At 48.2% G+C, this 12673-nt stretch overlaps 1 protein-coding gene across 1 annotated transcript; it reads left to right on the top strand.

The window, feature by feature from the left end:
- Positions 1-306: 306 nt before the first annotated feature.
- LOC111154205 (gastrin releasing peptide) lies at positions 307-12459 on the top strand. The gene is made up of 3 exons (XM_022513655.1): positions 307-445; positions 5538-5771; positions 12401-12459. Exons 1-3 carry the CDS (start codon positions 307-309, stop codon positions 12457-12459), a joined length of 432 nt encoding a protein of 143 aa, XP_022369363.1.
- Positions 12460-12673: the final 214 nt, after the last annotated feature.

The raw sequence follows: 12673 nt of genomic DNA, 5'->3' as shown, positions 1-12673 counted from the left end.
GGCCGTGGGCGCAGCCTTTCCCCTCCCTCGGCGGGAAGATGGATGATTTTCGGGGACTGCTGTCCCAGCGCCGCAGGGAGACGTCAGAGCGCTCGGGGCGGCGGGAGAAGAGCCCCCCGGCCCGTCCTCCGCCCCATCCCCCCGCCCGGGCTGCCTTATAAAGTGCGGGCCTCGTGGAGGCGGCGGCGGCAGCGGCGCGGGCGCGGCGGCGGCGCTCTCCGAGTCCGGGTCCTCGCGCCACTGCTCCGCGGGGAGAGCGCGCTCCGCCGGCCTCACCGCGCGTTCCAAGGGCTTCCCGCCGGGACCATGCGCGGCCGCGAGCTCCCTCTGGTCCTGCTGGCGCTGGTCCTCTGCCAGGCGCCTCGGGGGCCGGCCGCCCCGGTGCCGGCGGGCGCGGGGACCGTGCTGGACAAGATGTACCCGCGTGGCAACCACTGGGCGGTGGGTGAGTGTCCCGCGCGCTCCAGTCCTCGGCGGGACCCCAGCCCTGGGCCGCCACCTCTGCACTCGGCTCTCCCCAAGCTCCACGCCGCCCCCCGCGCCCCCACCCCCTTGCCGGTCCCGGGAGGCCGTCGGTCCCCGAGCAGCCTCAGCCTGCGTCGTGGTCCTTTCCCTCTCGCCTCCCTCTCCCCGTAGGCGCCCGGGCCGGCTCTCCCAACTGGCCGACCTGCCCTCTCAACTACCCCACACCTCCTCTTATCCTGAGGGTAGCCTTGTCTCGCACGGTTCTGTCCTTGAACGACGTAGGGAGCTAGGTCCCCGAGCGCGTCCCCGAGCCCCGGGATTCCGACCGCCAGGAGCCGGACGCGGGCTGCGCCCCGGGCGCCGCGCAAAGCCACAGGTGTGGGAGCCCGTTCTGGGGTCCCGGGTTTCTCGGCGAGCGCTCCCGGGACGCCGCCCCGTGTCTGCGGCTCTCCTGACTTCCCTCAGTCCTTCCGCCACGGCGGCGATTTCCTCTCCCCTGCCCTTTGGCCCGGCCCAGCCCTCCCTCCTTCCCTCTCGCAGGCTCCGGGAGCGGGCTCCCCACGCCGACCCCGGCCTCTCCGTCCCCGAGACCCCGCAGTCCTCCGTCTCTCTAGATCTGCGGCTTCCCTCTGCCCACACGTGCCGGCCTCCAGGCCCGGCCCCGGAACCCCAGCGGCGGTGGGGAGGGCGGTGGGGCGGCCGGCGGGGCGCAACCCCACAGCTTTCCCGCACCTGGCGGGAGGGTAGCGCCCACCCATCGTCACCCCGGGGCTCTCCCCCGCGCCCAGCATAGCCTCTGTCTGGCGGATGCCAAGCTTCCAGCTGCCTCCGAAGCCTCCCCAGGTAGCCAGTTACCGCGGCCCCAACACTTCCCAGAAGCTGGTCGACCCCAAAGAGGTCTAAGGGATAGTGGTGCTGGTGCGGGTGGTGTTCCTTTTACTGTTCCCTTAGCCATCTACTCAGAGTGGGCGAGGGTGTGTTGGAAAGATCCTTGCTAATCCGAATACCAGCCGAGTCCAGATGGTGTGAGGACTGGGACGCATTCATGGGAAGAGGGGAGGCTGAACGGTCACCGCCTCAGCTCCTCTGTGTTGCGTATCCTCTGGCAGAGAAATCCAGAACTCGGGGCTGCCAGCAGGATAGTCTCCATTGCCTCTGGAGGAATCCTTTGCCGAGTCCTGGCGGCCCCAGGGATGAAGGTATTTGTGATCTGTGAGGGGACACTGGGAACACCGAGAGAAGAGGCTCGGTGGGGTGAAGAGGAAAAACCCCGCCCTCAAAGAGAGAAGGATATTTACAAGGCATCCCAAAGCCGAACCTGAAATTCATGCTTTGAAAGGACTTCTGGGCATTTAGACGAAGTGGCCATTGTCCACTCCAGCCACCAGCCAGTGGGCTGGAAAGGTGGAATGAAAGTCCCAGATTTCCAACCTCTTTTCTCATCCGTATTTTTGGATTAAAAAGGCTTATTAGTAGGCAACCCTTAGAGGCCAAAAGCAGGATCTGGGCCCTAGAATCTGGGCCCCTAGAATCATGTTTCTGAGGCAACCCCACCCTGATTGCTCTAGTTTCCCAGAGCGCCTGTCCCTGGGTGTTCAGGGGGTCTGGCATTGAAACACCCTGCGTAGTGATGCTTGGGCATTCCTCATCCAAGAGCACACCAACCAGTGGCAACCTCCAATTTTCTTTTCCTATGTGTTCTCGAATACACTCTTTTCCCTTTTTCTCTCTTGGCCGGCTGTGCAGAGTTGATGGAGAACAAGAGACCGAGGGAGGTGAAGTAGAAAATCACAGTTGGGTCTAAAATAACATGTAATTGAGAAAAAGTTTGCTTTGGAGAGACGTGCTCTCTGTAGGAATCGGAGCGCTCTTAAGCAGGAACAATGTTGTTAGATTTTAAATTTAGCCTTCCACTCTCCTAAGTAAATGCCTGTCCTCCTCAATCACTGAAGACATGCAGTTTAGTTTTAATTATATCAAACCAAAGCTACATATTGCTGTCCATGAGGAAGCTGTCAGCACAAATTTGCAGGTTTGTTAAGGGAATTGCTTCTTGCAGCTGAGAGAAGCATGGCGTGGCAATGGAAAGCAAGTCAACAGATGGAAAACTTAAATTCTTGTCTGGCTTGATGTTTCTGGAAATGTTTTGTTTGTGCAAAATGTAGGTATGAAAATACAGGTCAGCGCTGCTACTGTTAACTTGCCTCTGCTCCTATGAGATGCTCCTGGTCATGGCTCTAACATTGATGTCACGAATGTCCTGGAAGGTTGAATTCTGGCACTGATGTTCAGCTGTAGAATGGCTTTCCGTGGGAGTGCTGTCCCAGAAACTGTGAAATGTGGTGTAGGGATCACTCTAGGAAAATTAGCTCTCAGAAGTGCTGGACACTCTATGTCTTAATGGAGATTTTCCCAAGTTGGGGTGATCTTCATGTTTTGAGTTCAAGAAAATTCATTTGTTTCAAGCCTGCTGTGGTGGTGGTATTTTTACACGATTAAAAGGAGTGGAAGCTTTTATTTAATTAATTATTTTTTTTTTTTAACTTCTGGGCAAGGTTTTATTTTTATCAAGGGCCTGTCTTTTGTCTATGCTGAGATCTCTATTACTATGATACGGACACATAACAAACAATGATGGGAGAAGTGGAAGTGGGCATCCGCGTTGCCATGGAAACAATTATTTGGTGGGTAGTGGCCAGCTCCAAAGCGAAAATGAAATAGGACCCAGGCAGTGTATTTCTTGGGATGTTAGAGATGGTGCACTTCCCTTAATGACCAGTGTTTGGATCTGGGGCTGGGGTCGGACCGCCACCCACCCACCCAATATGCAGATCTGTATGCTGTCACGAGGAGCTATATTAAGTCAATCACAGAATGGAGGGTTACTTCGTTTTCCCATTTTACTAAAGTCTGTCAAATTATTCAAATTATTCAGGCATGACCAAAAATGGAGTTTTCATTTGTAAAAACATCTCCATTGTCCCTCTGCGTAATTGGCCATAGCATCTTTCTCATTTCTAGCGTCCTAACTAGATGACAGCAGTGAGGGAGGGTGGGAGTGACTGAGGTCATTACTGGAGCATCAGGTTCTAATCCTACTTTCCCATTGTCATGATTCAGTTTCCTCCATACAAATAAATCCAAATGCCTCACTGCTTCCTGGAAAGGTGCGCCTCATAATCATCACTATGACTAAAAGCCGGGGGGTTTCTCAGATATCTGGACACCAACTTGACCAAGCAGATAACAAACGAGCCGGTCCTTCAGGAGTCCGACCCTTCAGTTGGGACCGGGTCCTCAGTGAGGTCTTCGAATTGTATGAGATGTCGTGTCATAAATGACTTGCCAGGTCCTTGCTCACACTGCAAGGCAGTAAAACCTCATGTTAAGGTTCCCCAATGCCCACAGAGTAAATTTTTCTGAGTCACATCATGAGTCATGATACACTGGCATATGACCCCTATTTCTTTTGATAACATCAAGAGACGCTTTTGCAGACCTTACCCTTATTTCCAGATCCCGGAGTGATTCCTACCTGCCTTATATTTTTAGGAAGTTCAAAGGCCCTTCCAAACGGTATAACATAGTAGAGTCCAGTCTGTGAGCTCATTTTAATCCTAGAATCTCTGCTGACACGTGGGTGGTCTTTGGCAAGCCTCATTTGCATCGAACTCCTTGTGGAGTAGATCAAAGGAAACATCCTATAAACACACGCCAACAGTAAAGTCACGGGGAAGGCTTCTCTGCTGTCGGATACAACTCTTGCCATTTTAAGTGGTTGAGGTCTGGCAAACATTATCCCCACAAAGTTTGCCTTAAATACTTCTAATGCCAGACAACATTGGAACCACAAAGAGTTTTCCTTGTGAGCTTTAAATCGAACACATCATAGTTCTACTAGTATTAGGAGTCTAAAAGTACTGTAAAATCCAATTGCTGAGAGATGGGGAAGAAAAACACTGAGGAAAGTAAATAAGATAACGTGGGTATTATTAGCAAGGGGCTAAGGTGTTAAGAATGCAGACCTTGGACTCCATACCCACTTCTGACCCTGTGGCTAGCCCCACTTGCATACATGGATTTCTCCATTTAATGGCCTGGCCTCCCACATGGCAACTATTTTTGTTTTTAATTTTACTTATTTATTTGATGGAGAGAGATCACAAGTAGGCAGACAGGCAGGCAGAGAGAGGGGGAAGCAGGCTCCCGGCTGAGCAGAGAGCCTGATTCGGGGCTTGATCCCAGGACCCTGAGATCAGGACCTGAGCCGAAGGCAGAGGCTTTAACCCACTGAGCCACCCAGGTGCCCCTCACATGGCAACTTTTGTTCATTTTTATGGCAAGTCCTCATCCTTGGAACCATTGGTAGTCTTTCACTGACCCTTTTAGACATCTAGGAAAAAATTCTGCATTTATGTGGCTGAGAAGTGTTGCTCAGAACTTGTTTTCACCTTGTTTTTCATTATTTATTCAACAAACGAGTTTCTAGGTGACAACTCCTAAATGTAGTCTCTGCCAAAATTCTAAGAAAGTTGAAATGAAAAATTCCATCGGTACATTTGTATTAGAGCCCAGAGGAAACCAACGTCTTTTTAAATCACAACGAAGAAAAGCACCAAAGCTCTTTTTTTCAGCAACAATTGAGAAGTGACTCAGGGAGATGTTTAACCTCCATTCTTCAGCTGGGAGCACAATTGGTGATAGCACTGTCCTTATGGAAGGCTCCTTAGGTTGCCTCTAGTCCAACCTGTTCATTGTAGAGTTGAGAAAATGGAGGACTGGGGATGCTCAACCCTTGGCCGAGGTCACCTAGCTGGTTAACTGAAGTGCTGGGAGCAAACCTAGGGCTCCCGAGCTGTCGCTGTAGATTGTGTCCAGCTAGTTGCACATTCTGAACAGGGAGCAAAAGATGTCTGTCATTTATGAACAAGCGTCTGATCATAAAATGCTGCATTTTATTCTGCACTTCGGACGAAGTAATGGGAACCGAATTGGTGTCCTCTGAAACGTCTTGTTGGTTCGGTCCCCTGCGTTCCACGGGTGGTAGTCTGTTCTTGTGTTTGTTTTCACAGGACACTTAATGGGGAAGAAGAGCGCCCCATCTGTTTATGAGGGAGGGAGCCTGGAGCAGCAGCTGCAGGAGCACCTTTGGTGGGAAGAAGCTGCGAGGAATTTGCTAAATCTCCTAGAGGCAAAGGGCACCGGAAGTCATCAGTCACCTCAAAGGGCACCCCTGGGCATTCGCCCTTCTGCTTGGGATTACCAGGATGACAGCAACTTTAACTTCCTAGGTTCAGAACCTAAAGGTATAATGTACTGGGTGGGAGGGGGCGAAGGGGTGGGGTGGGGTGGGAGGTGGAGGTGTTGGGGGACAGTTGGAAGGAGATTAGTTTCAAACCCAGAAGAATAAAATTGTTTATGGTGCGAGCTTTCGAACCATTTAATTAGGCTGACTACCAATTCACGCTGAGAAGTGACTAGATACTTCCTATGTAATTTCCTTTCAACATAATAGATGATTTTTCCTCTTAGAGAATTGAAGGGGTGTTGGTTCCAAATCCCAATTAGTTTTATCAGTAGTCATGCTTATTAGCGATTATGCATTGGTGGGATTCTCCCAGAATATTTAAGGGAGGCTGGACATTATTTGAGTCAATCCCTATGTTTCTTTGTTTGCTTTAAATTTTATTTAAATTTTAATTAGCAAACAGTGCAATATTGCTTTCAGGAGTAGAGTTTAGTGATTCATCATTTACATACAACACCCAGTGCTCATCACAGCAAATGCCCTCCTTAATCCCCATCCTCCATCTAGCCCCTCCCCTCCCCACCTCCCTTCATCAACCCTCAATTTGTTCCCTATCATTAAGAGTCTTTTATGGTTTGTTTCTCTCTCTCCTTTCCCCCCCATTCCCATATGTTCATCTCTTTTGTTTCTTAAATTCCCCATGTGAGTGAAATCATATGGTATTTGTCTCTGACTAACTTATCTCACTTAGCAGAATAGACTCTAGCTCCATCCACGTGGTTGCAAATGGCAAGATTTCATTCTTTTTGATGGCTGAGTAATATTCCACAGTGTATACCACATCTTCTTTATCTGTTCATCACTTGATGGATGTTTGGGCTCTTCCCGTAGTTGACCATTGTTGAGAATGCTGCTACAAACATCGGGGTGCATGTGCCCCTTCCAATCTGTATTTTTGTACCCTTTGGGTAAATACCTAGTAGAGCGATTGCTGGTGGTAGGGTAGCTCTATTTTTAACTTTTTGAGGAAACTCCATATGGTTTTCCGGAGTGGTTACCCCAGTTCACATTCCCACCAACAGTGCAAGAGGGTTCCCATTTCTCCATAGCCTTGCCAACACCTTTTGTTTCTTACGTTGTTAATTTTAGCCATTGTGACATGTGTGAGGCGGTATCTCATCGTGGTTTGATGTGCATTTCCCTGATGCTGAGTGACGTTGAGCATCTTTTCATGTGTCTGTTGGCCATCTGGATGTCTTCTTTGGAAAAAGTATCTACTCGTGTCTTCTGTCCATTTCTTAATGGGATTATTTGGGTTTTGGGTGTTCCTTTTGATAAATTCTTCATAGGTTTTGGATACTAGCTCTTTATCAGATATGTCATTTGGAAATGCCGTCTCCCATTCCTAGGCTGCCTAGGATTGTTGATTGTTTCCTTCACTGTGCAGAAGTTTTTTTATCTTGATGAAGTCCCAATAGTTCATTTTTGCTTTGGTTTCCCTTGCCTCCGGCAACTCGCCCCGTGTTTGTTTTTGATGAGTACTTGTGGAAGGGGCTATTCACATACGCTTTTAGAAGAGAGCACTCTGGGGGTGCCTGGATGGCTCAGTCGGTTAAGCGTCTGCCTTCAGTTCAGGTCATGATCCCAGAGTCCTGGGATTGAGTCCTGCCTCGGGCTCCTTGCTCAGTGAGGAGCCTGCTTCTCCCTCTCCCTCTGCTGCTCCCCCCGCTTGTGCTCTCTCTCCATCAAATAAATAAATAAAACCTTTTTAAAAGAGATTTTATTTATTTAATTGTCAGAGAGAGAGCACAAGCAGGGGGAGCGACAGGCAGAGGGAGAAGCAGGCTCCCTGTTGAGCAAGGAGTCCGATGTGGAACTCGAACCCAGAACCCTGGGATCATGACCTGAGCTGAAGGCTGACGTTTAACCAACTGAGCCACCAGGTGTCCCTAAATAAATAAAATCTTTAAAAAAAAAAAAGAAAGAAAGAAAGAAAGAAAGAAAAAGAAAAAGAAAAAGAGAGCACCCTGTCTTGGTGAACATATCTAATCAACTGATTTGTCCTGTGAATGCTCTGGTAGAAGAGTTCTTATGTAGAAGAGAGGAATCATACCAAACTGGCATTGCTTAGGGGATGAAAGAGATGAGTGGGATGGGATGGAAGAGATAATAACATTTATAGGAAAATAAGGCAACCGAAAACGAAGTGATTCTCGTTAACCTTTAAGTAGTTTCCATGAAATTTATATAAAAGGCAAAAACAATCATCACAATTCTAGTACGACTAAGGATGGCTACTTGAGGGATGACCATAATCTAAGCACCAGGCAAAGCAGTTTACCTTCACCGTCTCTGTGCATGCTCGCAGCAGTCTTGGAGGGAGATTCAAGAAAATTCGATTACTCTCTCTCTCACACACATAGCTTTTCACTGGTGAGAGCGGAGCAGGAGTCCACGCCAGCTCCGTGGAGAGTCGGCTGCCACGTGAAGCATCTGCTGGGGAATGGGGGGGGTCCTCGTGGACAACAACGATATTGTGTTTTACTCACAGAGCTTGGGGAGCTGGCCCGTTCTCTCGTTCCTGGTGATCAGCTCTTCGATTGATGCCCCCTTTGCAGAGGCTCAGGGCTGGTTTTGCCAAGCCTCAGCTGGCTTCTCTGGAGGGAGGCTCTATGTTTCACAGCGCTTGGGGCTACTGTGGATTTTCGATGCTAAACACAAATGGAAAGTTCTCTTGTTGCATCAACCCTAGGGAGGAGATCTCCAGTACCTTCATTCAGAAAGAAATCTGTATTAAACTCACCGATACAGGAACAAGCAGCCACTGTGTACAAAGCCCCGAGCCATTCTCTTGCCCATGCCTGTACTACTGGGGTCACAACCACCTCCCTTCTTTGTTGGTGGCTTACAGGACCCTGAGGGCTCTGGGAATTTGGGGTGGACTTCCCAGCCCCTGGCCTTTTCTTGGTCAGGTGACTTGCTGGCCTTCCTGTGGGGGGATGTCCAAGAGCAACGCTTTCTCCTTTGTCTGAGGGGTAACCCCGGTGGATCGCCACAACAAAATCCCTAACGCGGTTTTACAAACACTGAAATGGACTTATGCTCGCAGCTCGTTACCCTTTGGAGTGAAATTTCAGTATCCACTTTGAGTTGCTTTATTCCCCCAACCTTGGCTCTGCATAACCTTGGAATGCTTTTTATTTTTTGTTTTTAATTCAGCTCCTGCAGCACCTGAGTGGCTCAGTTGGTTAAGTGACTGACCCTTGATTTCGGCTCAGATCATGATCTCAGGGTCCTGGGATTGAGCTCCCCATCCAGCTCCCCTCGGGCTCTGTGTTCAGTGGGGGGTCTGTTGAGATTCTCTCTCCTGCCTCTCTCACTCTCTCAAATAAATAAATATTTTTAAGTTTTTGTTTATTTATTTGAGAGAGAGTCAGCGAGAGAGAGAGAGAGTACAAGCACACAAGCTAGGGGAGGGGCAGAGGGAGAGAGGGAGAAGCAGGTTCCCTGCTGAGCAGGGACCCGCGGCACCCCAACCCCCCACCCCACCCCCCAACCCCATCCCCCCAGTACCAGGGGGCTCAATCCCAGGACTCTGGGATCATGACCTGAGCTGAAGGTAGACGCTTAACCGACTGAGCCACCCGGGCACCCCTAAATCTTTTTGAAAAATAAAGATTCAGCTCCTTCCTTAAAAATCAGAGTTTTCCTGTCATATTCAGAAGACTATCCTGTAAGCTGCAAAGCCAATTATGAAAGGACACAGCTCCATGTGAGTGCTGATAGCATGGAGTGGATGGAGTGGGCAGTCACAGGGAATGTGTCATAGGGACAATATTTTTCAGTGTTCATGTGACTCGGCGGGAGAAACGAAGTCATCTTTTTATAATCAGGCCTCGATTTTCTACTGTATCTTTTTATGTTTTGTGTTTCTTCTTTTTATAAGTTTACGAGGCCCATCCCATTTCATTCCTTTTTTTTTTTTTTAAGACTTTATTTGAGAGAATGCGCGTGAGGTGGGGAGGGACAGAAAGAGCCTGGGAAGGAGATTCCCCGCTGAGCAGGGAGCCCAGTGTGGGGCTCAATCCCACCACCCTGAAATCTTGACCCGAGCTGAAAACAAGAGTTGGATGCCCAACTGACTGAGTCACCCAGATACCCCGCATTTCGTTCCACCTTAGTCAAATAATGAACTATTTACTGCACACATTGGTACCATTCTTTAGGATATATTTCCCAGCGATATGAAAAAATTCAACAGTTAGTGTACTTGTTGCATAGACCAAGAATTTATCATCTTCTTGCTGTGGAAATTCCGTCTTAGTGAAAGAATGTTGATAGGCAAATTGAAAACATCTTACAGTTTTCTTATTCACAAAGAGGGAGTACCAAGAAAATGGTTCTATTAGAAACCCATATATCACTCGGCGTTAGAAAGAAGTTTAATAACTTAGCCGAGCATTGCCAGAAGTAGCAGCAGGAATTTTCAAAGGCTGAAGGACTTTTCTTAAAATTAAAAACTATCCACATATGCTCTCCTCTCCCATTTTAGTAATAAAACATGAAGTCCTGTTGCCAAATCTCCCATAGCTGTAATCAGAAACTCTGAGCATCTTCCTATGTTTTGGTGGCAAAGATATTTACTTAAATTCAGAAAAGATTTGTGCAAATGTGCACTGAATCTGGACTACTGTATCATGGCAAACGAGCTCCGGAACATTATTAGCAATCACGGGCAATCATTTTCAAGGTTAACCTTCATCTTTTAACAGTACCCTTATCACACAAAATTAATGGAACTTTGACCCAATGGTTTCTTTCTTTTTTTTTTTTTAAGATTTTATTTATTTATTTGACAAGCAGAGATCACAAGTAGGCAAAGAGGCAGGCAGAGAGAGGAGAGGAAGCAGACTCCCCGTGGAGCAGAGAGCCCGATGTGGGGCTCCATCCCGGGACACTGGGATCACAACCTGAGCCAAAGGCAGAGGCTTAACCCACTGAGCCACCCAGCCGCCCCGACCCAATGGTTTCTATCACATGCAACAGTGTTCAAACCAGCGCCAGGGCCTAATCCGTAATGCTAGATACAGCTGTGGATTGTCTTGAGTTTCAGTGAAGGTTGAAGTTGGCCTTCGGATTCCTTTTGTAATTTGGACATAGACCATGGTTCTTTGTAGCCTTTTTTTTTTTTTTCCTGTTATTTGGTGGACAGGAAGAAAGGGGCCCAGGGAGTGCACTGCAGAGGGTGTTATGGAAAGGAAGTAAGTGTGTGAGTTTGCCCTCAATTTTAAGTGATGGTTCCACTGTCCAATCAAATCAGCGCATAGAAAGGTTTTTTTATCTGAATATGTGAAACTCTCCAAAGGAAGTTCCAATATAAGAAAAGTAGCAACATATAATTGAGAATAACTAAAAATGCCCCGATTGCCCTAACAGTCACTATGAAGGACCAGAGTGAAGTCACCCCCACCTCAAATATAGCTCCCCCCCAATAACGGGTCCCTCCCTCCCACCTCTGTGTCCTCGATCTTTCTAGGTTACCAACTCCTTTTTTCCTTGTAGCTTTACTTCCATTCCCTTGAGCCAAACAGCTCAGATTCAGTATTTTGAGCCAATGTGGGGGCTTCACGGATCCTCACCCACCTCTCCCACTGCCCCCTCTTTATGACCAGTGGCTCATATTGCAAGATGGGCGGAAGCATCTTCAGGCAGGCTGGTGACACTTTGTGGTGCCGCCCGGGCACATGGAGGAAAGCAAAACTAATTGCTCTGTGTGGGAATCGAACCCCAGGCCCTGGCCTCATTAACACCTGGTCAAAACAGTTGAGCAGGTAATAACTGGCCTGAGATTTTCAGTAATTCCTTTATTAGAAACAAGTGGCGGGTCTGGCCACTGGGGCACCTGAAGGGGCAGAGAATCTTGGAAGGCATAATAAGGGTAATAAGCTTGAATCTGGTTGAAAGGCGGTTTCTCATCTCAGCATATAAAGGGTGCTATATGGGAACAAAGACGTATTTTAACATTACAACTACTCATTCTTTCTTCAGTCCCAATGTGAACAGAAGCCACAGAGCAAGCCACAGTAAATTCAGAATTGGCGGAAATCCAGACTGGCCCCTGTTTCCAGGTTGCACACTACCACCTCTTGCCGTCATGGCTTCGTAATGTGCAATCATGTGGTTCGTAAACTAGCTCTGATTTGTGCAATGGGGCATTGCCAACGTAAGCGAAGTAAGAATTGAGATTCCGTATTCGCTAATAGTCCCCTTGCCCCGCTGACCCTTTAGTAACAAATTCCTGACGATCATACATTTAATTTCCAACGTTGGTCAAAATAGACCTGAATAGTCATATCAGGAACAAAGTTAAGCTAATATGAACGAAAAGAACCACACATTCAGTGGCTCCGGAAAGAGAGGAAGTCAGTTTCTCCCTCCCTCCCTCTCTCTCAGGATAGCTGTGAGCTATGGACACGCTCAGAATCACCCAGAGGATTTCTGGAAGCCTAGATCGCTGGGCTCCATCCCCAGAGTTTCCAATTCACTAGTCTGGGGTAGACCCAGGAATTTGCCTTTCTAACGAGCTCCCAAGTGATGCCCATGGTTTGTTGGGAATGTATTTGCCTTTAGCAGTAGACTTCAGGATCGCTAACTATGTTTGCTTCCGTCTTTTTAATATTTTTTAAGTTGGCGGACTCTCTGCTCCAGGTCCTCAACGTGCAGGAAGGAACCCCCAGCCGAACTAACCGGGACAGCAACGGCCTCTCTCAACGAAGCAAAGCAAAACCCTTAGGAGATTGTGTTCTACGGGCATCAGTTCTACTGGATCTTCAACAAGATTTCCTTTGTGCAAAACACTTAACTATTCTTGTATCCTTCAGCCTTCACTAAATTCATGATTTTTAAGCAGCATCTTCTGTTTTGAATTTGTTTGCTGTGATTAATTGTCCTAAAGTGTTT

The sequence above is a fragment of the Enhydra lutris genome, unplaced genomic scaffold (genome assembly GCF_002288905.1).
Source record: "Enhydra lutris kenyoni isolate GAN:26980312 unplaced genomic scaffold, ASM228890v2 scaffoldscaffold36, whole genome shotgun sequence".
Lineage (NCBI taxonomy): Eukaryota > Metazoa > Chordata > Mammalia > Carnivora > Mustelidae > Enhydra > Enhydra lutris.
This window is presented reverse-complemented; position numbering and strand designations above follow the sequence as displayed.